The sequence below is a fragment of the Aythya marila genome (assembly GCF_965140915.1).
Source record: "Aythya marila genome assembly, chromosome: 2".
NCBI classification, from domain to species: Eukaryota; Metazoa; Chordata; class Aves; order Anseriformes; family Anatidae; genus Aythya; species Aythya marila.
In genome coordinates this window covers 11241848-11266414 of record NC_139043.1, presented here as the reverse complement: position 1 = coordinate 11266414, position 24567 = coordinate 11241848, and the positions used below count along the sequence as shown (strand labels likewise).

The 24567-nt window shown below is 47.6% G+C and overlaps 1 protein-coding gene across 5 annotated transcripts in view; it reads left to right on the top strand.

Moving 5' to 3' along the window:
- The first annotated feature begins 1211 nt into the window (after positions 1-1211).
- DIP2C (disco interacting protein 2 homolog C) overlaps positions 1212-24567 on the top strand; it is a 311140-nt gene continuing 287784 nt past the window's right edge. For all 5 annotated transcript variants that reach the window (XM_082752327.1, XM_082752326.1, XM_082752324.1 and 2 more), the window contains exon 1: positions 1212-1850. In XM_082752327.1, coding sequence (XP_082608453.1) covers positions 1766-1850 — 85 coding nt within the window. In that variant the 5' untranslated portion in view covers positions 1212-1765. The remainder of the gene's footprint in view (positions 1851-24567) is intronic.

The following is a 24567-nucleotide window of genomic DNA, read 5'->3' as shown; positions in this document are numbered from 1 at the left end:
ATGCCTGTATTTCAGCCATTCGGTGCTCAACAATAGGCAAAAAATCTTACCCCTATATAGCAGGGTGCCGGTGGAGAGGCATTGTATACCCTAAATGGCATGCGTGTTGCCATGCTGTATAAAGTAGCGGGCTACAGAGAGCCTAAACAGATGGCTCCAATCCGGCAGTGCATTGAAGAGTAGCCCGGTGGTGGTGAATAGAAATCAGCATAAATGACAATGAAACGAGCACCAGCACCATGAAACGCAGGGACCTGGTGTGGCCAAGGCTTGCCTGCACCTGGCAGCTTGGCCCAGGTGCTGCGGGCGGTGGTGGCACCGCTCCGGCTGAAGGGACACGGGCATCGGGTGCGAGTGGCTCTGTGTCTGGGGATGGTCCCCGGGTCACAGCCAAGGCACGAGGAGCTGCCAGCACCACGTGCGGTGCAGGGATCGCCCTGGCGCTGACACCAGTCCAGCCCAGCTGGTGATATAAATGGTGATGCCATTTGTTTTTGTTCCACAACGTATTAAAAAATTACATTGTTTGGTATAGTCACAGCCTGAGCTTCATCGCTTGAAGGAACTCCTACATCCTACACCTTCTGCTAACCGAAATGCAAGCTGTGGTTGATTTGGGGACAATTACGCCTTTTTTTTCGGTTAAACTCGTGTCCCTGTGAGCCAAATTCTCCCCCTGACTTCCAAGGGCTTATGAAACAGCAGGTGGTGCGCTGCCCTGCCCCGTCCTTCTGCTGAGGGATGCTCCGAGACAAAACGAAACGCAGGAGAGAAGAGGTGTGCAGGGGAGAAAAAGGAAGGGCTGAGCGTGTCTGTTGAAGCGATGTTGACCTGAAGGGATGCTTCACGGCACGTTTTGCCTGTTAGGAGCGGTGTGACTGGGGCACCGGTCCTCCAGGTGGAGGTGGCGGTGGGTGGACAGCGGAGCTGAGCACGGACACGCGGCTGTGTCCTCATCCCTGTCAGCGAGCGGGGATGGAAGTGGAAACTGAAGAGGGGATGAAGTGGAAATTGAAGCGGGGATGGAAGTGGAAAACCTCGCAGCCCGACGCCTCCCGCCCCAAGAGCGCCTCAGGGCTGAGGCGCGCGCGGGAGCCGCGCCGCGCCGCGCCGTGCGCGCCCCCTGGGGGCCGGCGTCGGGGGCGCGCAGCGGCGGCGCGGTCACGTGCCCGTGACAGCAGCGGCGCCGTGCCCGGCCGGCAGCAGTCGCGGCAGCGGCACCGCAGCGCCAGGCGCCGCCAGCCCAGCCCAGCCCAGCCCAGCCCAGCCCGGGGAAGGAGCGGGGCCGGGCGGCTGCGGCCAGCCGGGAGGGAGCCGGCAGCGGCGGGGAAGCCGATGTGAGGAGCGATCGCGGGCGGGCGGCGGCGGCGGCGGCGGCAGCAGCGGCCATGGCGGGGCCCCGCTGAAGGAAGCAGCGAGGGAGGAGGAGGAGGAGGAGGAGGAGGAGGAGAGGGCAGGAGGAGGAGGAGGAGGAGGAGAGGAGAAATCGCCGCATTCCCTCCCGCCCTCCCTCCGCGCCCCGTCCCCGTGCGCGCCCCCCGCATGCCCCGCTGAGGCGGCGCGCAGGGACCTCGGCACCCGGCGCGGCCCCGCCGCCCTCCCTCCTCCCTCCCTCTCCCCTCCCTCCCTCCCTCCCTCCCCTCCCCTCTCCCCTCCTCTCCTCTCCCCTCCGCGCCTCGAACAAAGGGGGAGAAGCAGCGGGGAGGAGGAGGAGGAGGAGGAGGAGGAGGAGGAGGAGGAGGAGGGCAGAGCCCCCCGCGCCAGCATGGCGGACCGCAGCCTGGACAGCGTGTCGCTGCCCCTGGAGGTGCGGGCCCGCCTGGCCGAGCTGGAGCTGGAGCTCTCCGAAGGTAAAAAAAGATAAATAAATGCATTATCTATAGAGAATAAATTTAAAAAATGGGGAGGGGGGGAACGCGGGAGGTGTGTGTGTGTGGGGGGGGGGGGGGGGCGGCGGAGCGGGCACGGCCCTCGCGTGCGCGCGCGCGGGCGGTGGCGGTGACAGTTGGCGGGGCGCGCGCACCCCCTCCCCTCAGCGCCCCGCGCCCCCACACAGCCCCCACACAGCCCCCATCGCCCCCTCCCCAGCCCCTCGGTGCCACCCCAAAACCCCCCCAAACCCCCTTCCCCGACCCCCCCCCCCCCCCTTTCCAGCCTCCCCTCTCCGTGTCCCCTTGGCGTTCCCTCGGCTCCTGAGGGGACAGGCGGGTGCGCGCCTTTGTGCTCGCCCCCGGAGGCTCTGGTGGACGTTTTTTTTTTTAATTCTTATTACTATTTTTTTATTTATCTCTCTATATATTTGTTCTACCTGTGGTGGATTCCGCCCCCTCTCCCTTGGAGAGGGGGTTTCTGGCGGCGGGGCTCGCCGCTCTCCAGCCTCGCATGTTTTATTACGGAAGATGGAAAAATCCTTGGGGCTGGCTCGCAGGGGTCCCCGTCCTGCCAAGAAAACGCAGTTTTTGCAGAAATCTGCCACATAACGTTGGGGCGAAAAGGCTGCTTTTGGCTTGTATCGAGGGGCTTGCCCTCAAGTGCACGCCTCGGGATCAGCGTAGCACTTGCAACAAAACACGCCGTGATAAGGTCACCTCAAAAATGCTACCCAAAGGAAAGGTTTTTTTTTTTTTGTTAATCGCGTTTATATATATATATATTTCCTGTTTAACTGAAAGCTTGCGGTGGTGATTTGCTTGGCTTGGTTGATTTTGATGCCCTGCCAGTGGGGAAGGCTCTCGTACAGCCCGCACATCACTGCTGCTGCTGTGCTGGGAGGGCGAGCGGGAGCCCGAGCCCGCCCTCTGTGCCTCAGCCTGCCGCCAGCCAGCTCCCCGTCTCCAGCTGTGGCAGCTCCGGCAGAGAAATGGGGTGCACGGAGCGATTACTGCCCATCGGGATCCCTCACTGATGGGGATCGAGCGGCCAGAGTGCCGTCAGTGTAGGGTTCTGGTGCCTCAGATGTAAGCTGTTCCTTGCAGAGGCAGGGAGTATCTCTATCTGCTGATGCCGGAGTTGGCTCTTTCCTCAAGTGCAAATGTGCTGTGAGCTTTTTCTTTTAATAAAAAAAAAGACAAATGTTAGTGTTCGTTCACCGCCGACAGGCTGCAGCGCTTGACAGAATGGCCGAGCGTGCCCCAGATCAGTTATTGGAAGTGTTCGATACACCGAGCTGCCTTCCCGGCTCTCCCTAACGGTTTGTAAGGGCTCCAAGCCAGAAAGTGAAATGCGCTCAGGCCAGTTTCAGGCAGGGAGGAGCTGATGTTGACATTGTATTTTCCTTTTAACGCTTTGAGGGGGAAGAGGAGAAGGAGCTACTGATTAGCCTGGGGCTCTCCTTTTTCTGCCTTCCCCTCCCCGAGGGTACCCGAAATAAGAAAAGTTCAACGCGGTGTTCCCTTCCTGCGAGGTACTGCCCATCTACCGGCCCTTCTCTGTGCTGGGGAGGGAGCAGGGAGCACTGTCGATACCACGGTGTGCTCCTGCTTTGTGCTTTTTGGTGTTTATCACACCACTGTCTGCACACCGGCAAGACGCTAATTAAAGCAGATGTCAGTAAAAGCTTTCAGACGACCAAAATCAAACTGACTTAGATCTTCAGTAAGAAATACGCTAATTCAGCGTGCCGGAGTTGTAATGCAGTTTTATGGTACAGTTCCTGTTGCCGCAAGCACAATCCAAGAAGACTGGGAGGAAGCAGGACGTGGTTTGCAATTGGACATCTCTATCTGCACTGCTGTGCCTCCCCTGGAGCTAGAGCTGGAATGAATGTATCCCACTGACAGTATCTTTCCTTTGGTGCCACTGACGTTACACCCAGCAGACAGCATGGCTCGTGTTTTCTGACTGTGGCAGCCTAAATCAAGATTGGTTGGAGCTGGGAGGAGGGAGGAGAAGGGGCCAGCATCCTGCTTTCGGTGTCTTTCCCCCAAGCCACTCTTGGTGTGCTCTTAGTCAAGTAAATTGCAGTGCTCCGTGCCTGGGAGAACTCAACCTGCCGCCGCTTAAAGCTCCTCACTTCAGGCACGCATGTTGCACATTCTGGCCTCTTCCCAAAACTAATGACTGCGTAGGGCAGATCAGTAACTCGTCAGGTTTTGTTTCAGGGGAAGGCTGGTCACAGTGTGGCCACGCTAACTCAGAGTTTGGTGGTTTTCAAGTCAATTTCGTGCATTTTCAGGCCCCGAGTGTGCACCCCTTACATGTATGCTGAACTTGACCATCATGTGCCAGCCCGCTGGCTTCAGTGGTGTGTGATCACTGTGGTGGGCTCCAGCCCGTGCAGAAAGGTTTGCAGGACTGAGGTTTGAACGTGTGTCCTGCTCTAACTGCAGAAAGCAGTAGCTGGGCAGCTGCACCCTTACACGTGTGGACGGGTCTCATTGATAATGTTGGGAGTGAAGGGACTGCCTTGAATTTCGTCCCCTTTCCTAAAGCAGACGTAGTTTCCCCTCTCATAACCAAATTCTGGTCTCCGTGTTCAGCTGCATGCTGGGCAGGGGCTCACTCGCAGCGGCGATTCTACAGCAGGTACCCGGGCAGCGGCTGCCGGGAAGGTAGCACATGCTTTTTAGACGACAGGGCAAAATGCCCTTTTTTTGCACGCATTTAGGCAGTTCTGTGCTGTTCGCTGGTTTCGAGGGAAGAGGAGTTTGTCTGAAAGGTGTTTACTTTGTGTTCTGCTAAGATTGTTTCTGGCACTTGTAACCCACTGGTTATTGTGGGCAAGCTGCACGCCTTTTACCTCTCTTTTGTTGTGGTCCGAATGCGCTTTTTTGTTTCAAACATAGCTATTTGAAAGGTACTATGGATGCAAATTAGGGTAACCATTTTAGATTTTGTTAGTTTCATTAGTATGATTTAGAGGCTGAAGATCAGTCAGAGTCAGAAATGTTTACCAGTGTCCTCCGAGCGTGTGTGCCTGTAGCCTGCCCCATGAGAGAGAGGGAGCCTCGCACTTTGATGAGTGCTGAAAGTGGCTTTCATGTTCACGCGTTGGCATTTAATTTTATGTTCAGCTGAAGGCAGCAGTAGCACACTTTTTGATGGTGTTTTCACTTCATTTTGGGAGGGGAAGACTCTTCTGTGTTTCTCAGAACTGAGAGGTACAGCACTGTAAGTCTGCTAAGAGTATTAGAAGTGAGTTGTGGAATCTTTTTTATCCAGCCAGATACTCTGAAGGCATTTGTTTTGCTGTGCTTGAGTGAACGTGGCTGAGGCTGGCCTGTTACCTACGTGTCCTGTGACGCTGCAGTGGGTTCCAGGGAGTGTCCTGATGCCTGCAGTGCTCCAAACTGTGGCCTTTGGAGGCTGATGCAATCAACGTGTCACTCGGCAGTGGCTGTTCTTGAGGGCCGCCTAGAACTTTACGAGGCTTTAGTTTTCTAGCTATGTATAAAATTGTATTGGATGGAAATAGATGAATCATCTCATTTTTTTTTAGACTAACTTGGGAGCTGTTAACTGAAGAACTCATTTAATAAAACCAGGAGTCTTGAAATATGTTGTCTTCCTGTTTAAAATGTAATTTTACAACCCCTCCATTCTTAAAAACACTTAAGAATTAGAAAGTCCCTAAAATATTTTTCTCCTTTTCCCCTCTAGTTAAGGTTATACAGGGTTATATTGCCCTGCCAATTACTTTCTGAACCAAAATTAATCGGGAAAAGATGCTCTATATTTCCTCCAGTATTTTATCCAAGTGTCAGATAGCAGAGCTGAAACACTTAGAAGAACCACAGACGCCACATGGAAAATGTGAAAAACATCCTGTTCAGAAACTGTTCTACTCATATTCCATACTATACGTCCAGTCCTCTTTCATTTTAAACAGATGAGGCATAGCAGGTTTTGGTAAGCTTCAGCCTTTCTCCAAAGACTGCTTTCAGAAAGCGTCAGCGGATCTTCAAGGAATGGCTGCTCCTTCCCAAAGGCACTGGCCATGAGCTCAGGTGATTAATTTGGTCCTAAACTTTGGTTACCTCCGCTGGCTTGGTGATGGGCACTCATCTTCCTTGGGTTGATGGGGTTGTTGTCTGGTCAGTGTATTATTTTATAGGTGCAAGGCGTGTCACCGTTAATGCACAGCGCCTCCTGACAGAGGCAGCGAAGCCCTTGTCCAGGAGAGCGATGCTGTCAGCAAAAGAAACGCCGCTCTCGGGAGGGAGATGTGGTTGGCAGCGCCTTGCGGGGCCACTGGACCCCGCCAAGCTGCCTGCCTGGATGTAGTCACTGGCGTGGGGCCAGAGGGCTGCAGTTAGCTCCCGCAGTTATTATTCCTGCCTGACATTTGCCAGCTGACTCTTCACCCGCGGAGAGGTTTCAGAGTGTGAAAATTTCAATAACTACCACACCTCTGTGATTTGGGATGTGGAGTCATCCTTTTAATTCACTCCTTGAGAGAGAGTGCCCTGCTTAGCAAGTGGGTATAACCTGCACAATGACAGAGTGGTGATACTTCCCGAGTTTGGGTGAGAAGTGAACCAAGAAATTCAATACTCACTTTTGCTTCTGGTTGTTTTCTCTTTTTTTTTTTTTTTTTTTTGTCGTTAGGGCGCAGTTGGTTCATGTTTTCAGTTCTTTTCCTGGCAGGGAGGACGAACGTACTCAAAACACATCAAGCTGAAATTTTCACATTACATACAAGATCTGAGGTTTTAAGCAAATATGTCAAATGCCATGAGAATTATGATAAAATCAAGAGTGCTGGCAACATGAGTTTTTCTTCCTCTGCAAGATGAACCTCCTCTCATCGGCTGCTTTGGTTCTTGGATGGTGTGCCTGCAGGAGAGGGAGAGTTGCTTGGTAGTTTTAAAAACAGGTTACATTCACTGAAGAGTTAATATCCATTTGCATTGGAAGGTGCTGGAATTTGAAGTCTTTTCTTTTTTTGGATGTGTGTCTACCTACTTCATCTCACTGTGATATTTGGACTTCAGGGCATTTAATGGGCGTAGCTGTGTCAAAAGGACTTGCTGTCACTCATGCAGCCGAGGTATGTTGTAAACCTTGTAAAGCAGACTATGCAAATCGCCGGGATGTTCCCAGAAGAGCTGTCCCGGAGGCATGCTGTAAATACACCTTTATTGCAGGCTGACGTGGAGCAGCACTGATGCCCAGGGGTTACACTTCATAGATCACTCCGATGATCTTTACTGTGCTACCCAACAGACAGACCTGAGCAACTTCTCCCAAGGATGTGTGAAAACTGCCGGTGGGGTGTCAGATTTATAGGCAGAACGGGCAGAAAGTGGTGTGTTTGTAACAGGGCCACGCGTTGTGAGGAGCTGCCCCTTGCAGCTGTGGGGGATGTCTCTGCCTGTGCTGCACGGCGCAGGGAGCACAAGCCTCTGCTTCTTCCATGGTGGTGGGTAGGCGGGCTGTTCTCTGAAGGTACTGACCTGCCTGGTTTACTCCTTTGTAAGGTGAAAACTCTCACTTTGAGTCAAATGGACTTGATCCCAGCAAACCAAATCCTCTTTCCTACTGCAGAAATCCAGATATAGCACGCCTCTTCCCTTTGTGCTTCGCTTTTCGCAGGGCAAACTATTTCCCTGCTATGTGAAAGGCCGATATAACAAACTAATCCTTGATGGAGGATTTGGCCCCGGAGCGGAGAGTAGCAGGAAGGTCAGTGTTTCTCCCAAGGGCCATCAATGGACTGCTTTTGGTTTTCATGGCTCGGGATGGATGTTTGCGGTGTGATGCAGAGAATCCTAAATGTGCCGTAGCTCTTCTGTACTTAAAAATGCATTGACTGCGTTTTAATTTTTTAAGAGGCTATTTGTATGGAGCGTCAAGCAGGACATATACTTTTTCAAAAATAACTGCTTTAATTCCCTGGCAACTGTCAGACCAGATGACTCACCGCAGCGCAAGATTCAGCACAGCACAGAACAGCTTTGACACAAACTCTTAAGCCATTTAAAATTAGGCATGCAGATTTCCCTGCCTTCCCAGTGGGTGAGCATCAGTGGTACCTTAGCCCTGGTGATCCCATTCTGCCTTTCCTTGTTCCCCGCCTCCTTTCTGCTCGTTCTTCCTGGGAGCCCAGGTGCAGGCAGCGCTCACCCAGCCGAGGTTTGGCAAAACAAGTGCAGAGCACAACGGTGACACGAAGGTGCCTGTCTGCTGGACATCCAACCTGCCATGCTTCCAGCTGTGTTCAGTGCTGCCACCTGGAAAATTGTTACAGTGTTTTGTAGCAGAAGGTAACATTGAGAAGTATACAATATTTCAGCTCAGCCCTCTCCTTTAAAGAGTATCCGGTGTGAAATGGTTGGGTGAATGAGACAAAGAGTTCTTACAAAGTATCCTGACAAGGTGGATAGGAAGGAAGTGTGTCCTGGGACTTATAGAGGTATGAAAGTGTTTTTTGCTTCCCAGAGACTGAGCTGGAGCAGTGATGAGCCAGCTTTCAGGGCGTTTGGAGCAGCGCTTGCTGTCACCCACACAGGTGGGTCTATAGAATGGTGGCAATTGAGGGGAAGAAGGGGCTCGCCAAATATTGCCTGCTTATTATGGCGACAGAAGGGAGTATTGGGACCTGTGTATGGTCTTACTGCTGTCTGGATCCAGAAACCATACCTCTGCATTAACCATGGCATCTGATAGTTCTTCATTTACATCTTGGCTTGATTCGTGTGTAAGATTAAAATACCAAAACCCAAAAAGATCTGGGAAGTCTGGTCTGGCAGGAGCTGCTCAGAAGCCAGGAAAATGTTGCTTAAACCCTGTGACATCCAGTGAAGTGTCAGCATGGGTCACAGAGCCCGGGGTTTCACTGGGGGGCTGCTGGCTGAAGGCCTGCCTAGACCAGGAAAGGTGCCGGGGCATCAGCAGGCTGATGGCAGGGCTATCGCGGCTCCTCCTGTTTAATGGAGAAAGAGACCAAGCTGGTCCTCTGCATCCTGGTATCTCATATGTAACAGTTCGGAAATTTTACAGAAACAGCTTCCTTCCGAAATCCATTTAGTCTGTAACTACAGTCTTACACAGCTACATGCCTCCAAGATCATAGGAATGAATTAAACTTAGCTTATTTATTTATTTATTCATTTTGAGGGGAGGGAATACCCTTGGTTGTATTAAGTCATATTTTTCATTGTTAATTGCAAGGAGAATGAGCAAAACATAGCATTTTCCATGCCACACCTCCCTTATCCTTGTCAAAAGAAATGTTTTTCAAATGTAAAACCAAACAAAGTGATGGCATTGCCGTGGCGTGAACAGTTCAACTGTGGTAAAGACTCTTAAAATGGAAATTGCACTTCAGATACTGGACTTCTTTGACAGATGCCTGGGAATGAACAAACAGCAGTTAAATGATGAAAGAGCAAAATGTAGAAATGGCCCAATCCTGTCCTTAATGGCAACAGCAAACCCCTGTGCTGAGTTCTCAGGAAGAGGCTGGTTTCATTTGCCATCTTTGTTTAGTCTAGGAAAACCGAAACATTGTTTTGAGGATGGCATCCTTTTTTCCTAAGTGTTGTGAAACGAGGGGTTAGTTTTTTTGGAAAAAAATGAAAAAATCCTGTTGGACTGCAGAGTGATTTTTGCTTCTAAGAGGGCGAATTAACGGATTGGCAATACTTCTAATTGGCTCTGCATCTAATCAGCATCGTGTTGCAACGGGGAGAGTTGGTTTGGTGTGTGGAGCAACAGCAATGGGGCTAGCGGGAATGACATTTCCTGTTTTTTGTTTTTTATTATTATTATATAATGACTAAAATGACTTGCAATCTGTGTTTATGAATATTATGCTGCTCATGCAACTGACACAGTCCAGTCCCGAGGTTTAATCTGTGTCTCTTACAAGCTCTGACTTTGGCGAGACGAGCATCCGTACTGCAGACTTGGAGAGTTTGACAAAACAGTTCAGATGAGGTCTTTAAGAGTGACCCAGAGTAGGGACATGGACTCAGGGGATTAAAGCAATCCTAATCGACCTTGGTAGCCAGGAGAAAGTTGGAGAGTTTATTTGGGTTATTTGACAAATCTTGTGTTGGGGAAGGAGGAGTATTTTCTGATAGGGGAAAGTTATTTATATTAGCCGTTAAAAACATGAGAAGTTCCAGCTCCTGGAAAAGGAAATTAGACAAATTCAGATTGGAGATAAGACCGAAAATATTACTAAGGCTAGATAAACACTGACACACTTACAAATAAAAGAGGACTCAATGGCTTTCTGAAAAAAGTGAACCCACTGGTCGACGTGATGGAAGGCTCCTTTCTAAGAAATACCGAGTGTAAGAAGGGTGTGTACGTGAGCCACTGAATGCACTCTTGAGCAGAAATACACAGTGCCATAAGTACTTCCGTGATGGCGTTTTATAAAAGTTTTAGTCCAGTATCAGGAGCTGTATTGGCCTGGTAACTTGAAGAAACACATCAATACTGGAGACTTCCAGGTTTTGTGGGTTTTCAGCAGTGAAGACTTTGACATTTACTTGCAGTAGTAATTTCTTGAAAATCAATAGTGACCACTGCAAGGCCGTATGTACAGTACAGTCTGAGAGGAGATCACGTACAGTCCTTGGTGATGCCTGCTGCAGTACTGACTGCTCCTGGGTTTTACCAGCAGCTCAGGTGACTTCTCCATAAGCGTGAAGTGGCAGAACAATCACATTTAAAAAGCTCCCTGAATATTTATCATAGGCGGCTTAATTGTTGGCTTTTATGTAAAGGTACTGGACTTCTTAATAATTTAGATGAAGAATAAGAAAACAATCAATTCCTCAGAAGATCCTATTCCCTGATACTTCAGGGAGGTGAGGTATGCACTCAACAATGAAATGAGTTGGAACAAGACAAGTAGTGTTTTCCTGGTTTGGTTATACCTCTTATTCAAGCTTTCATACAGTAAGTATATATCTAGGGATCCTTTTTTAGTAGAGGGACCTGTGTATACTGTTTCCTTCCCATTTAGTATTTTTTATTAATTTTTTATTATTTGTAATGCCATATGTGATCCTAATGCACCCTAATACACTGTTTTTTCAGTGTATTAAGTTACGGCTAAGTAGAAGAAGACCTTTCCTGCTGTGAAGGCAAAACCAGTTTTCATGGCAAGGCTTTGCCGAAATGGCTGATTCTTGGCTCTGATGTCTTTGATTTTTCCTAACAGGTTTGTCTTGGTAATTCAGACCTGTTCTCTTGTGTCATGGCAGCCAGTGAAGGCTTTAGGAGCGCTGGAAGCGTATCTGCCTTCGTGGCGCACTGTGCTGTCTGTGAAACACGTTTGTTCGTTCAGAGTTTCGTGAGGCTGGTATCTGTGACCCGCATATGCAACCACTTCTGGAGCACAGTGAAAAAGTAAGGCAGTCCCCTCCCTCTAAGCAGTGCAGAAGCCTGCACATCGAGGGAATCTGCTCCTTCATCTGCAGCAGGAGAAAGGAGACACTTCCTACTAGTCCAGGTGCTCTCTTCTCGAGCACGAGGATGCCTTAGCCAGTGTTGGCTGCTGGTGGTACTTCTGAGGAAGGCTGGTGCTCCTGGCAAGCCTGACGGCTTCTCTTCAGCCTTGAAGGTCAGGCTGCTGGCTGCTGCTTGTTCCACGGAGGTGCTGTGGAGCCAGGCGAGGTGATCGGGTCACCTTGCAGCAAGTAAGTGAAGAAGCCGTGTGGGGGATGCCTGGAGCCAGAAATAGGCGCAGTGATATTACGTTTGTCATGGGCTGCTGGGCCGTTTGGAGACATTTAGTAACTTTGGTAATTTGGTCCATAAGAGTTTTCCTTCCATAACACACTTTTAGACCACCAGTGCAGGAAGACTGGGCTTCAGTGCCAGTTTCTCTGTCCTCATGGGGTCAGAGTCTAGGGGTCTGGGGTAGAGGGGTCTAGGCTGCTTTGTGCACTGGCTCTTTGTATTACTCAAGCAATGTTGTCCCAGACCACAGTCCCTCTGAAGCTTAAAGAACTTCAAACCAAAGTCCTCTTGTTGGTTGACGTTGTTTATTATTCCTAAGTGGTGATCTGACTTTGCCAGAGCCACAGAATTTTTTTTTTTTTTGATATGAAAGTGTCACCTGCAGTACTAGGTCTGTTACAAATCACTCAGAATGTCAGACTGCATATTGCTGTTGCTTCCAATGTACTTGGTTCTTTATTGTAATCGGTTAACTCCTGTGAATTATAAATGCAGTTTCAGATTTAGTTTCCTTTCTGAGCTATTCTGCCTCAGGATATATTAGAAAGAACTCCAGGCCTCACGTTCCCCTAATTTTTTAGTAGAATGAGTATCTAGGACTAAGTTAGGCTGCAACTAGGAAGAAGGAAGCCAACTCTGCTTTCCAGTTGACTTTTATAACATGAAGATCTTGTTGATCTGAAAGTTACAGTCCTTTCACTTCTGTTATAGGTAACTGAGGTACGTCTTCTGTAACTCAGATGTCCCAAGAAGTCTCTACCCAGACTTCTCGCTAGATATAGGGGGTTTTGCTAGCGGCGGTGTTGTGAAAAGGAATGGTTTGAAAAAGGTAACTGCTGCTAAGGTGGTAACTGTCGGTTATTTAACATCCTAAGATGTTATATATGCTTCATCATAAAAAAATTGCTCAGATGGGTACGGTAGGGTTAAGAGAGAGAGAAAGAAGCATCTCAGTAACCCTACCCTTCCGAAATACCATAGCATCTGTTTTTCCCCAGCCTCCTTTTGAAAATATTGTGGGACTGTTGTCATGGGCTGGGTCAGCGCCGCATCGCTTTCTGCATTCCGCTCCCCAGCCCAGTGTGGCTGGTAGCGCAGTTGTGCTTCCAGACCTGGGCTCACATGGGTTTGTGGTGCAAATACAAAGAAATTACAGTAGGAATTACAAGCAAGGGCATCATTGAAGTTTTCCCAAAACATAAGTATGGCAGAAGTCTTGCTGTAAAAGCAGAAGCTTTATTTACAGGGCCTTAAATAAGGAGGGAGTTTAAGAGACCTGCCAAAAGAAATTCTTGTATTTATTTTTTCCCTCAGACTGAAGTCCAGTTTACCTAAAAATAAATGGCAAAAGTTATGTTGGCATCAGGAGTGCCCTACTGGGTGTAGTTCCACTGAAAGCTATGCCTGCGAATAGTCACAAACAGTCTGTGATATTTAAGGGGCTGTGGCTGGGCGCACGAACCTCACCTCACAGATGCCAGTTCTTTGCTCTGTGTCCAGCCCTCCTTGGTACTAGGAACACGCTTTGCATTTCACACGGAGCCTTTACGTGCGTGCAACAACAGGCCAAAGCGTGCTGCCAGTGAGAAAATGCAGCCTTGCTCATGACTGGAGAAGCAGAGCTTAAAGAAGTTGTTACTAATTTGCTGGAAGCGACGTGATCACAAACGCTCCGTAGCACTTCTGGCACTCCGTGAGAGGTAACACATGCTCCCTGTTACCTCTTCCGATGCGACGGAGAAAGAGAAAGCCAGCCTGTGAGAGAGGAACTCCTGCTCTGTTTTTTTCCTTCCCCTCACCTCCCTGCTCTCTTTCTTTCCCCTTGTTTCACTGTTATCTCTGACCTTTGGGGCCTCTCTCCAGAGGAATCCTGCCCTAGTATGGCAGACAATGGTAAGTCACCATCCACCCATCGTGCCTCAGTCCATGAGCAAAATTCCTGTGTTGTCTTTCCAGCACTCCCCCCAAATAGCACAGCAGGCTTACATGCAATATCACATTGGAGATAATTCATGTTACACCATTTTGCAGTAACTTTCTTTCCTTGTTTTTCCTCTGTAAAAGAGTGCTTGTGAGATATGTCAGGCCAAACCTCAAATCTTTATTCTTACGTTGATTTAAAACAACTTCCTGACTTGCAGTAACAAACCTGTTAACTACCTGAAACACCCAGACTGTATAGGCACTGCCTGAAGAATGTGGATTGTGCCAGTCATGTTGATGTTTGCTTTTTTTTTGTCATCGCTGTTTACCTCTACTTTATCCGATTTACGTAAAGCCAAATTAGTGTGTTCTCCCTGCAGTCTGAGGCATTTATAGAGAAAGCTGCATCTTCAGTTTCTCAAAATCTGATCTGGCATTATGCCATTTAGTTTCCATCTAAAAATGTGTTTTTGTTGATAATACCTCCATGCTGTGGTATTCTTTTTCTTTTTATTCACATGAAACCCTCGCTAAACAAAAATACAGCTTCTGTAGCCTGAAATTACAAAGGAACTGCTTGCAAGGAGCCCGCAATGTTTTCTCCATGATGAAAGCCATTTCAATTGTTCAGGCATACAGCATGGACTAGAAACTGTGTCTTCAAATCAGCCTTGCATATTGATGAGCACACCTGTTAGGGAAGCAGTGGCAAGTGCTGAGATTCGTCTTGTCCCGTGCCACTGCTAGCGGGGTGAAGAAAAATGAGATCATTTGTCAGTGGAAGTCTCTTAAATCCGGCGTGCAGCCTTATCTCTGCAGTAGCCCAACACCAGCAGAAGATGCTGCCTGTGCAGGGGGTCACCATTCCAGCCATGCCTGGATTTAAAAACAAAATCAAAAGAAACAACAAGAGGAAGAACAATTTGAGCTTTTTTTTTTCCTGTGAAAGTTGGTTTTTTTGATAATTTTAAAAGTTGGATCAATTCAGCAGTTTGCTACGTAGTGCAGCGTGGTAAGTGCGTTCAGTGAGAACAGGGATGTGAGCAGCAGGGATGGAGGGAAGGATGGACACATCGGGATGTGTACAGAAATATCTTAATCCAGGTTTGCTGCCGAGTAAAATGTTTCATGTATCCACACCATCTGAATCGAAGGAAAAACTTTTTTACTGGGAGGGTAACGGAGCACTGGCACGAGTAGGAGCACAGAGAGGCTGTGCAGTCTCCTCCCTGGAGAGCTTCGAAAGCTGCCTGGACGTGGTCCTGGGCACACTGCTCTGGGTGGCCCTGCTGGACCAGCGGTGCTGCCAGCCTCAGCCACTCTGAGACACCTCAAAAATGTCCACCTTTCACTGATACAAAGAGAATTTTTCACTTCTTTGTACATTTCTCCTGGGTTTATGTGTATGTGCTTCTTGGAATGACACGCTGAGCCTTTTCTGTGGTGTGTTTAGGCCTGCTGCTGGTGGCTCCTCACCTGAGACCGTTCGTAGCACCAAGTTTGTTAAATTTCAGTTTTAATTATATCACACACATAATGGGGATGGTCAGTGAAAGCATGCAGTGTGGCAGTGTGGGAGGCGAAGCACGATGCATTAAGCAGAGATTGGATTTTGAAATCGTTTCACTTCACATAACTTCACTGATTTTTGTATGCAAAGCTTGATGATGGGGGTGACTTTACATCTTAGGGAAACGACTGGGATTCAGGCGGGGGTGAGGTTGCTTCTGGGGATTTTAATGCCACCATCATGACCATTGCTCAGGCGTATGACTGTCCCTGAAACGATTCCCAGTTTCTACCTGTCTGAAAGAAGGATGGATCTCTTTATATCTCTGAAGAAATAGTTGCGCTGTCCCTGCTTCTTTCTGGAGCAGGGACATGAAGAGAACTCCGTGGCTTTGAAAATCAGTGTGTTTGATTCCTCATTAGCACTAATTCTAGAAATGAAAATATCCTCAGTGTTGATGAGTTCTTGTATTAGTTTCACTGGGACCTGTGCTAAGAGTTGTGTGCAGCTGTGACCAAGCACTGAAATACTGTGAGTCTTTTCTAAGTCAGTAATGCAGACGGGACCCTCCAGGCGAAGCTAGAAGGTGATCTGCAGTCACTCTGCCACTGCAGACCCCTCAGTAAGGTCTTTGTACAAAAAGTGCTGGGTGGCCGTGGGCTTTGGGAATGGTAGGCATCACGCTATTAATTCTTCCCCAGCCACCAGGCTTTCTCTTTCTATTAAAAGGGAAGTACAAAGAGAGCTGGGTTACCTTTCTAGGCTATGAACACAGCTTTTAAATAGAAAGAACTTCCACATCCACATCGTCTCTTGCCTGCTCCGTGAGCAGCTGCCCATAGCTTTAGCAAGAGGAAGTTATGTGGGGCACGGTCCCGATTCAGCAAGGCATTTGAAGCATGTGGTGAGGCTCACCAATCCTGCCGGCACGGCTGGGGTCAGCAGCTCGTCCCTGCGCAGGAAAGCAAATCTTTGTCATTTTCATTGCTTGCTTAAAGAGAGTAATGGGGGGATTGACAGCCTTTTTTTGTCTTTTTCTTCTTTTTTTTTTTTTTCACTATGGTGTGAAAAGTTAGGGATCTTAACAGCATTATCAATCATTTCATTATTTATTTATTTTTAATTACGCTCCACTCCACTACATATTTAGCCTTGCCAGGTCATCAGATGAGGAACAACGGGACTGGTGCTATCTGCTTCTCATGCTGTATGTTTTCTCTGTGCTTCACTGAATGTGATAGATTTAAAAGATTTCAGGTGATGACATTGAAGTCTTCTCTTCTCTTCTCTTCTCTTCTCTTCTCTTCTCTTCTCTTCTCTTCTCTTCTCTTCTCTTCTCTTCTCTTCTCTTCTCTTCTCTTCTCTTCTCTTCTCTTCTCTTCTCTTCTCTTCTCTTCTCTTCTCTTCTCTTCTCTTCTCTTCTCTTCTCTTCTCTTCTCTTCTCTTCTCTTCTCTTCTCTTCTCAAAAAAGAAAAGGGAACAAGAGGCTAACTGATAGTTACCTCTTTCTTCATCCTTTGACATTATATGGAAAAGGCTTAATTTCTGTAAGTTCAAGGAATTTGATAGTGTATTATTGTAATTAACGCATGAAATAAAAGATTCTGTTCAGGATCACAGGAATTGATTATGATTTGGTTTGCATTTTTATTTTCCTTTCCCTTTTACCGCCCATTGTGTTGTTTTCTTCATCATACCTGTGACCTACCCAACTTGGTCTGAAGCATCGCTGTTTTCCTACTGGTTTGTTTTGCTTCATTAATCTGTATGAAAATGTAGCAGCTCCAAGGAGCTTCTCCTGTAATATCCCTCTTGTAACATCCCTCACTTACTCGGAATTTGCCCTGAATAGCAAAAGAAACTTCGGGGTTGTTTATGCAGTGAAAGGAGTGGCACCATCTTCTTGTCTGTACCCACCACTAAGGTGTGAAGAGGGTGAGACTCTGTGTGATGGAGTCACTAAAATTGAGGCATCAAACCAGAAGTGGACAGGGGCTGTGTATGCCATACAGCCACTAGCTCAGTTAAATGGGATCCATTACATATTTTAAAATCAAGGTGTAGAAACATCTCTTGAGGCAATGGTTTACTTTTTTTTATTTTATTATTTTTTTTTTTAATTTGTAAGGAAGTTGCTTTTTAAATTGCAAAACCAGGTGGAATACTGACATCCTTATTTCTACAGGCAGCGTGTAAGTCTGTGCAGGTAGGCTTACAGATGCAAAGCAATATGCATGCAGACAGGACGGGGAAGGAAGAAACTCATGTGCTGCCTCCTAGGTGAAGAAACCTTCCCACTTAAGGGCATGTTATCTGCAGGAGCAGCTCCCGGAGGCACGCGCAAGTTGCCCACAGCCTGAGTCATGGATTTTTCCCCCGCTTCGTGGATCAGATGTGGGAGCCCCTTCCCCACCATGCCTCCAATTCCTGGAATAACTGCCGAGGTCAGGAAGGACACAGGACAGCTCACTGTCACTAGGAGGCCTTTGAAACGAGGGCAGAATTGGTGGGGTTGTGTGTGATGCTCGGTCTCAACTCTCTGGCACAAGAAGATAATTTTAAGCCTATTCTGTTTATTTCTTCTCAGCGGTGTTTTGGCTTTTGTACTGGCTCACACCCTTTCTAATGAATCACCAAGGCTTTTGTTGTGAAACTGACTTCACAAATATCTTTATTCCAGCTAGTTTTGGGGGGTGTACGTTCCCGCTCAGTCACATGAAGCAAATTTCATGCTGTTGCTGAGTTTACAACAATGTCTTTTGGCTCAGAACGATTTACTGTAATAACCCTTGGTATATCAAAATACACACTGAATAAAGTCAAACCCCGTTGTATACATCTTGAGGCTTATTTTAACACGTTGTGCCTTTCCAGCTGCAGTATCTGGTGATCTCTGCAGGGGCATCTTGTTACAAAACGCTCTGGCTCTCACTGAACCGAATTTAAAACTGGAGCAAATTCAGACCCGTATAATTGGTGGGGGAAATAATGAGAGAGGGAGGATCAATTTGGCAGACGGGGACATAATATTCAGAAAGTCTTTGGATGCAAGTAAAAGCTTTGAAATCCAAAGCTGGCTGAAAGACTTCTGCACAGCGTTGGGCAATGCTGAACCATCGGGGAGGCGAACGCTGCTTCTGAGCAGGAGCCCTCCCTCTGGCTCGGGGCGGCTGGGCACGCACACGCTCGCACTTCCCAAGCCTCATGGCAGGGACAGAAGCAATGTTTGCTTTTTAGGGCCTTAGCACAGGCAAAATCTATAGCCAGGCTGCAGTGGCTTCACCACGTGAAGCAGTGGCTGCACGGACAGCAGCTCCATTTACCAGCACCTGGGGCCATTGCTCCTGTAGCATCTCCAGGAGAAGATGTGCCTCCACCAACATGTGCGTGTGTTACTGAGATCTTTCAGGAAATCATAGGTCAATCACTGTTCTGTTTGAGGTTTTTGTTTAGGTTAGAAAAAAATGCTGATTTCTGCTGATCACGCAGAGGTATGAAAGGCTCTCCCAGTTCCAGGCCGTGTAACCTGGGGGTGACCTGCAGTGCCTGCTGGACGCCCAGCCATCCTTTCCTGTGCTGGGAAGAGCTGGGCTTTGTTCCCAGCCCGGTGTTCTCTCACCATGATTCATCCGCAGGTCACAGAAGAGGCTCTGCTGTTTAGGAAACCAAGCTGTGCGTGGCTTCTTACAAAAGTGTTGCTTTTGGACACAAATTTATGGAGTATTGACAGAGCTGAGGTTAACGTAACCTGGTGTACTGGAGTTGGACTCCATTATATGGTAGGAAATGCAGCCGCTGCTGTGGGAGCTCCGCGCTAGCACTCAGAGCTTCTCCTCACCTCCTGCTCCAAGGCTGTGGGCACTGCGTTGTGCACGGGCCTGTGAAAATCTGATGGGGCTGGAAACTGCAGAATGACACTCACAGAGAAGGTCAGAGTGCTGTTGTGACGGTGGGCAACCATAGTTTATATTACTTGCCTGTAGAAGTGTGTAGGTACAAACATAGCCGCATGGAAATGCGGCTATGGAAATGGTTTTATGATGGGTTTAAGTTGTATTTGGGTCAGTTAGAACTGAAACATGCAGCTGGAATTGGGCACAGACCTCGGGCTTGTGAGGTTAAGAACTCTGCTGAATAGGGTTGGGTTACAGAACCAGAAGGGATGTCAAAAAGAAAGGGCACCCAAAAATCACAGAAGAGGTAAGCTGGGGGCATGAAGCATTCGGTGTGGAGAAGACCAAAACCATAGGAAGCACCTCAGCCGTTTCGGGAGGCTGTGCCGTATCCAGCAGTTTTAGTGCCTCTAGTGCTGAAGGGGACACAAAACCTGCTTCTGCAGCTTTAAGCCCCATGATCTCTCCAGTACTGACGTGGTGCTGAGTTCTCCAGCCTCAAGGACTTTCACATCTGGAATAATTTTATTCATTTTTTTTTTTAAATCATCTAAACAATATTTGATTATAACACTGCAATGCTGTACACTGCAAGAGAAGTCCTAGAGAGGAACAAACCTGATGGTCTTTAAAATACTTCCTTTTATTGGACTAAATGTTCCTGCTCTGTAAGCTGGATCCACAGCATTCTGGGGGTAGCTGAAACTTTTAAAAAATGTTCAGTCAAGAGGCAAGAACTGCAGTCTTGGAAGCATATAATTCTTCTGACTCCCTCCTGCCCTTTTTTAAATCTGGCACAGACAGCGAAGGAAAAACAGTAATAACCACCAGTGGACAACAGCAAAAACACCGAGTTGGAACATTTGAGTAAGGAGGCAGCAAGCATCTGTTCTCGGCACCAGAGGCTCGAGCAGCCGGGAATCCCTTGGGGCATCACCCCCAGCCGCCTGCACGCTCCCTGTGCCTGTCAGCACAGCCGGGGCGCCCACAGATGTGTTCTGCTGCCCCACCGCGTGAATGGCATTAATTAATGCGCTGATTAATATCCCAGCCTGAGATTTGAAGGACCCGGTGGCATGTGCTGACTTCTGCCGCCTCTGCCATGGGGACAGCGGCTTCTGTGGCTGCACTCAGAGGGGAGCGGTGGCAGCTGAACCCCAGCGTGAATGAAAGCATGTCCACAAATAGCTTTACCAAAACTGTGGCGGCTGAATTGGAAACATTTGGCGTGGTGTTCAGGGATGCTCATTTGACTCTCCTCTTCTGTATGGCAGGGATTTGAAAGTCCATCTCCAGTTTAACATCATTGTAGGGGTCATTTTTCATGCTGGGTGTTATATTAGAAGAAAAGCGTGGTTGATTGTACAGATTTAATCATGGTAGTTTAAGATATGCTTTTCATGGCTCGGGAACATTTCGAGTTCTCACAGCTTTTAGTTGTGGTTCTGTTAATAAAAAACAAACAACAAAAAAGAAAAAACACAAAAATCAAACCACCATCTGGGTTTGGAGCGTATGGAGAGGATGAAGAGCAGTCCAGACAGACCTGGCTGCAGGCAGCTGATACGGGTGGCATCTCACAGAGTGCCTTGTTGTCTGTTTTTTGATGAACTGTCCACCTCAGCCAGCTAGAAACGACCAGTATCCAGAAACCAGGTAACAGTTTGCCCATACAGCAGCTGATTCCTATTCCAGAGCTCAAGTTTGCGTGAGGTACATCGGTGATACCTGCCTGACTGAGTAATTCCTGAGCCCTCTTCCTCCACAATTTCTGACCTATCTCCTGTGTGGGCTGTGTCTGTATTTCGTACAAGACAAAAGCAGCTCCTGGAGCTCTGAGCCCTCATCGATCAGGCTGGCACCGTGCCCAAGTGGCACAGCCAGGCTCCCACACGTGGCCCCAGACCCCTGTGCAGCACCTGGCCGTAGCCAAACTGCCTGCTGTGAGCAGCCTGCGGGATGTGCTGTCCCCCAAACTGTGTCTGGGCATTGTCTGGGGCAGCACCGGCCGCCGTGGGCCAAAACGGTGTCAGGGAGAGCACCAAGAGCTGAACAATTGTGGGGCAGGGTTTGACCCCGTGCCCCGGCCCAGTTGTGTTCCCCAGCACAGACAGCTTGGGTGTCTCAGCTGTGAATGAAAACGTTTGTTTCAGAGAAGACAACAAAGGCCCTCAAACCGAAGCTTTCCCAATGAAAAGAAAGTCAGTTGGAGAACGCGGGCAAGCCCGGGTGCTGTCCCATGGGGGGGCTTTGCCATTCTTCTTCCCTGAAGGGTGTATAAATAGAGCACGCATGTCCCAGGGGTTCTCCTTGACAAAGGGATAGGGCAGTGATAAATTGACCACTGCCTTCAGATGGGGGGGTTCAGGTGCTGGCGTTGACGCCTTCTGGTGCACGGAGGGAACCTCACTGCTGCCGTGTCTCTGCCGAGTGCTGCCTGCTGCCACTTCAGAGCCGGGAGCCTGCGGAGCTGGCAGCTTGGTGTGGGGATGGCCACGGCATCCTGCTGGGAAGAGGCCGACGTGAGAAGCAGGAGGAAGAAAGCAGAACTGACAGCAAAACAGTTTCCAGATCAGAAGTGTTTGCTTTTAAGCAGAGGTGCTAATAAAACCTTGTTCTAAGTTTTGACAATATTTATTTTGGTCAAATATTCTTTTTTTTTTTCCTCTCTTCTTTCATTTCCTTTTCTTTCTTTTTTTTTCCCCACCAGCTGATGTCATCACTGGATCCACCATGCAGTTTCTGAACTGTTGCTTTAGATTGCATCATGATGGTAAAACATCGCAGTTTTAAGCCAGAACCTCTTAGGGCAGTAAGCAAATGACCCTTTATAACCAAATATTGTCAGTTTTAAGCAGTGTAAGCTGTCAAACCAAAAGCAAGCTATTTGTGACCTCAGTGGGTACTCTCTTGTGGAAACTACAATTTGATGTTTGCGTGTAGTATGGGTACTTCAAAAAGCTTGGGAATTTTGGGGAGAAGTGTGGGGTATGGAAAATATTGATTAAAAAATGCTGCCTCCTCTTTCCCATTTTTCTCCCTTGTCATGTCTCTGAAAATACATAAAATAAGTCCCTTTAATCCAGGTTCTTGCCCGTTCTTACTGTATTTTTCAATTTCATTAGGATTTAGAATTTGTTATTAAAGCACGAAGATAGCTTGCAGTAAAAATTGAGCCAGCCAGACCCTCGGGGGTAGTTCAAAATTGTCATGTTGGAAAAAAAAATCACAAAAAGCTTAAGGCAATTCAACTGTTGCGATACTATTTGCAGAAAACAGAGCAAACTGGGGATTATTAGAGTACAAATTATGAGACAATACACAACTGAATACATGCTTGGAGTCAAAGAAAAATAGCAATTGTGACTACAGGTCCTTGGGCCTAATTTCCAACCCAAATCCATGCCGTGTGTATGAAGTAAGGGCCGCTCTGTTGCATTCAGTCCTGCGTTTCTTTACACCCAGCTGATTGTTGTGCTCATTTCAGAGCGCCAAGAGACGTTCTGCCACAGTATCTGCACGGTTTGAGGTTTCAAGGTCTCCTGTTATAAGGCTTTTAGGGGAACGAGCAGTGCACAAAGATGGGCTTTGATTTAGGAAGTTACTAAAATCACGATTCTGGGATGTAATGCACTCACCCTGGGCTATCCAATACCTCACTGGTAGAGATGCACAAGCACTCATAGACACATGGGTCTTTCTACTATGGCTTCTTTTTTGGGGGATGAGTCTTCTGTTCAGGTATCTCACGTGGATATCACACTGCTTGTATACTTGTCTCTAAAAGGGTGAAAGTGTGCTGGGGGAAGGCATTGAGAAAGAGACATGACTAATAGTTCACGTTTGCCGTCAGGAAGGGGTGAGGTCTCACTCACAACTGTTTTAAATGAAATAATTGTGACCAGAGTTATTAGTAAAGAACACAACTGCCGTCATAGAAAGATGCAGTCATTGTAGCTTTGAGAAATTATTTAGAACAGTTTTTTTCAGCTAAGGTTTGGTAATATTAATATTGGTGGGCATTATTTCTCCTGCCTCATAGCACTGATGTATTCTTAGTTTGTGCCCCATTAGAAACTACAAGAAGTGAGGTGACTGCCACTTTGCTTCAGTATGACTGGATCCCAGCTACTGTAGCAAAGTAAGTTTGTAATTTCCGAAACTACCCAGGGGCCAGCATTTTGATTTTTGGTCTGTCTTCAGTAGGACCAAAATGGAAGTGGCAAGTGCTGATGTAGAAGATAGGCTTGGAGTTTTCCTGAGAGAGAATTAGTTTTACCACGTGCTGTTTCTTCTGCCTCTTAGACAACAGGATTCAATAAAATGAGCTTCCATTCACCCATAGCAAAGTCATTATTTGAGCATGCTTAAAAGTTGTGTTTTGTTCACTCTAGGGCAGTGCAGTTGCAGTGCTGGGGTTTTTTGGGGAGAGCATGGAAAACAGCACAGAATTGTTCAGTGTTGTCTGCCACGTGTATGTGCTGGGATTGATAGATCTTCTCTGCTTGTCTTCAAAAAAAAAAAAAAGGAAAAAAGGCAGTGGAAAAATGTGTCTGCTTTCCATTCTTATCCTGGAATTACATGACTTTGCTGTATTAATCTCATTCCAGTTGCTCACGTTGAACTTCTGCATAGACAAATATATTTTTGTCTCTCTTTCACCTCCTAAATGGGTGCCCCTCACTGCACCAGCGTGCCTACTGCAGTGTAATTCTGCGAGCTGCAGTGTCAGGGTTTTATTACTGATCTGTGGTTTCAGACATTCTAGATATTTTTCCTTTTATGAATTGTTACAGTATGCTTTGTAAAATGATAAATAAAGTCAATAACAAGCTGCATCCTGCCAAAAATTCATGCGTGCTTTGTGTTTGGTTGAGTGACAAGCAGAGCATCCCCTAAGCATATCTTTGATTTTTCTTTTCGTGTCCCCAACCCCAGCTGGCTGTGGTTGCCTCTCAGGCATTTTGCTGGTATCGGGCATGATATGTGCATAACCTCGTGCCACATCTATGTGCATGAACTGGCAGAAATTTATCCTGAGTATACAAAGATGCTGCAAATGCCTTTGGCCCAGTGGCACCTTTAGCAGCAGAGTGTGCCCTGGTAGTTGCTTTGTGTTTCTCTGTAACTCCTAGCAACATCCATGGTTGCTTCTCTAGCTGAAATAAAAATCATAGGCTGGCTGTGATGCTGGAACAGCAAGTTAGTTAACTGGCTGAAAGTACCTAGACCCAGGATGGCCAGAGGACACGATCCCAAACCTCATTGTTACATTGCTGAAGTCTTGCAGAGGAATGCTCCTGCTACGTGTGGATTTTCAGTGGACAGTTTCTTTGTGAATGAGCAGTGCACTGTGCTGCAGGAAGCAGTGCCACAGAGCATCGGGCCGGAAATATGGAAGGAAAAAATTATCAACATTCCTGTTTTCCAGGCTTCTTGTGGGCAACAGTATTTTCCATTGAGTTAGCTACGAAAAGAGCTGCTGTGACAGTTTGCTATCAGCTCCTTCCTGTTTTGGTACGTCTTCAAAATCTTACAGTGATAAATATGCCTTCTGCTTTCGGCTTTATTATTTTCCTTTCCCATATAAATCTATCTTGT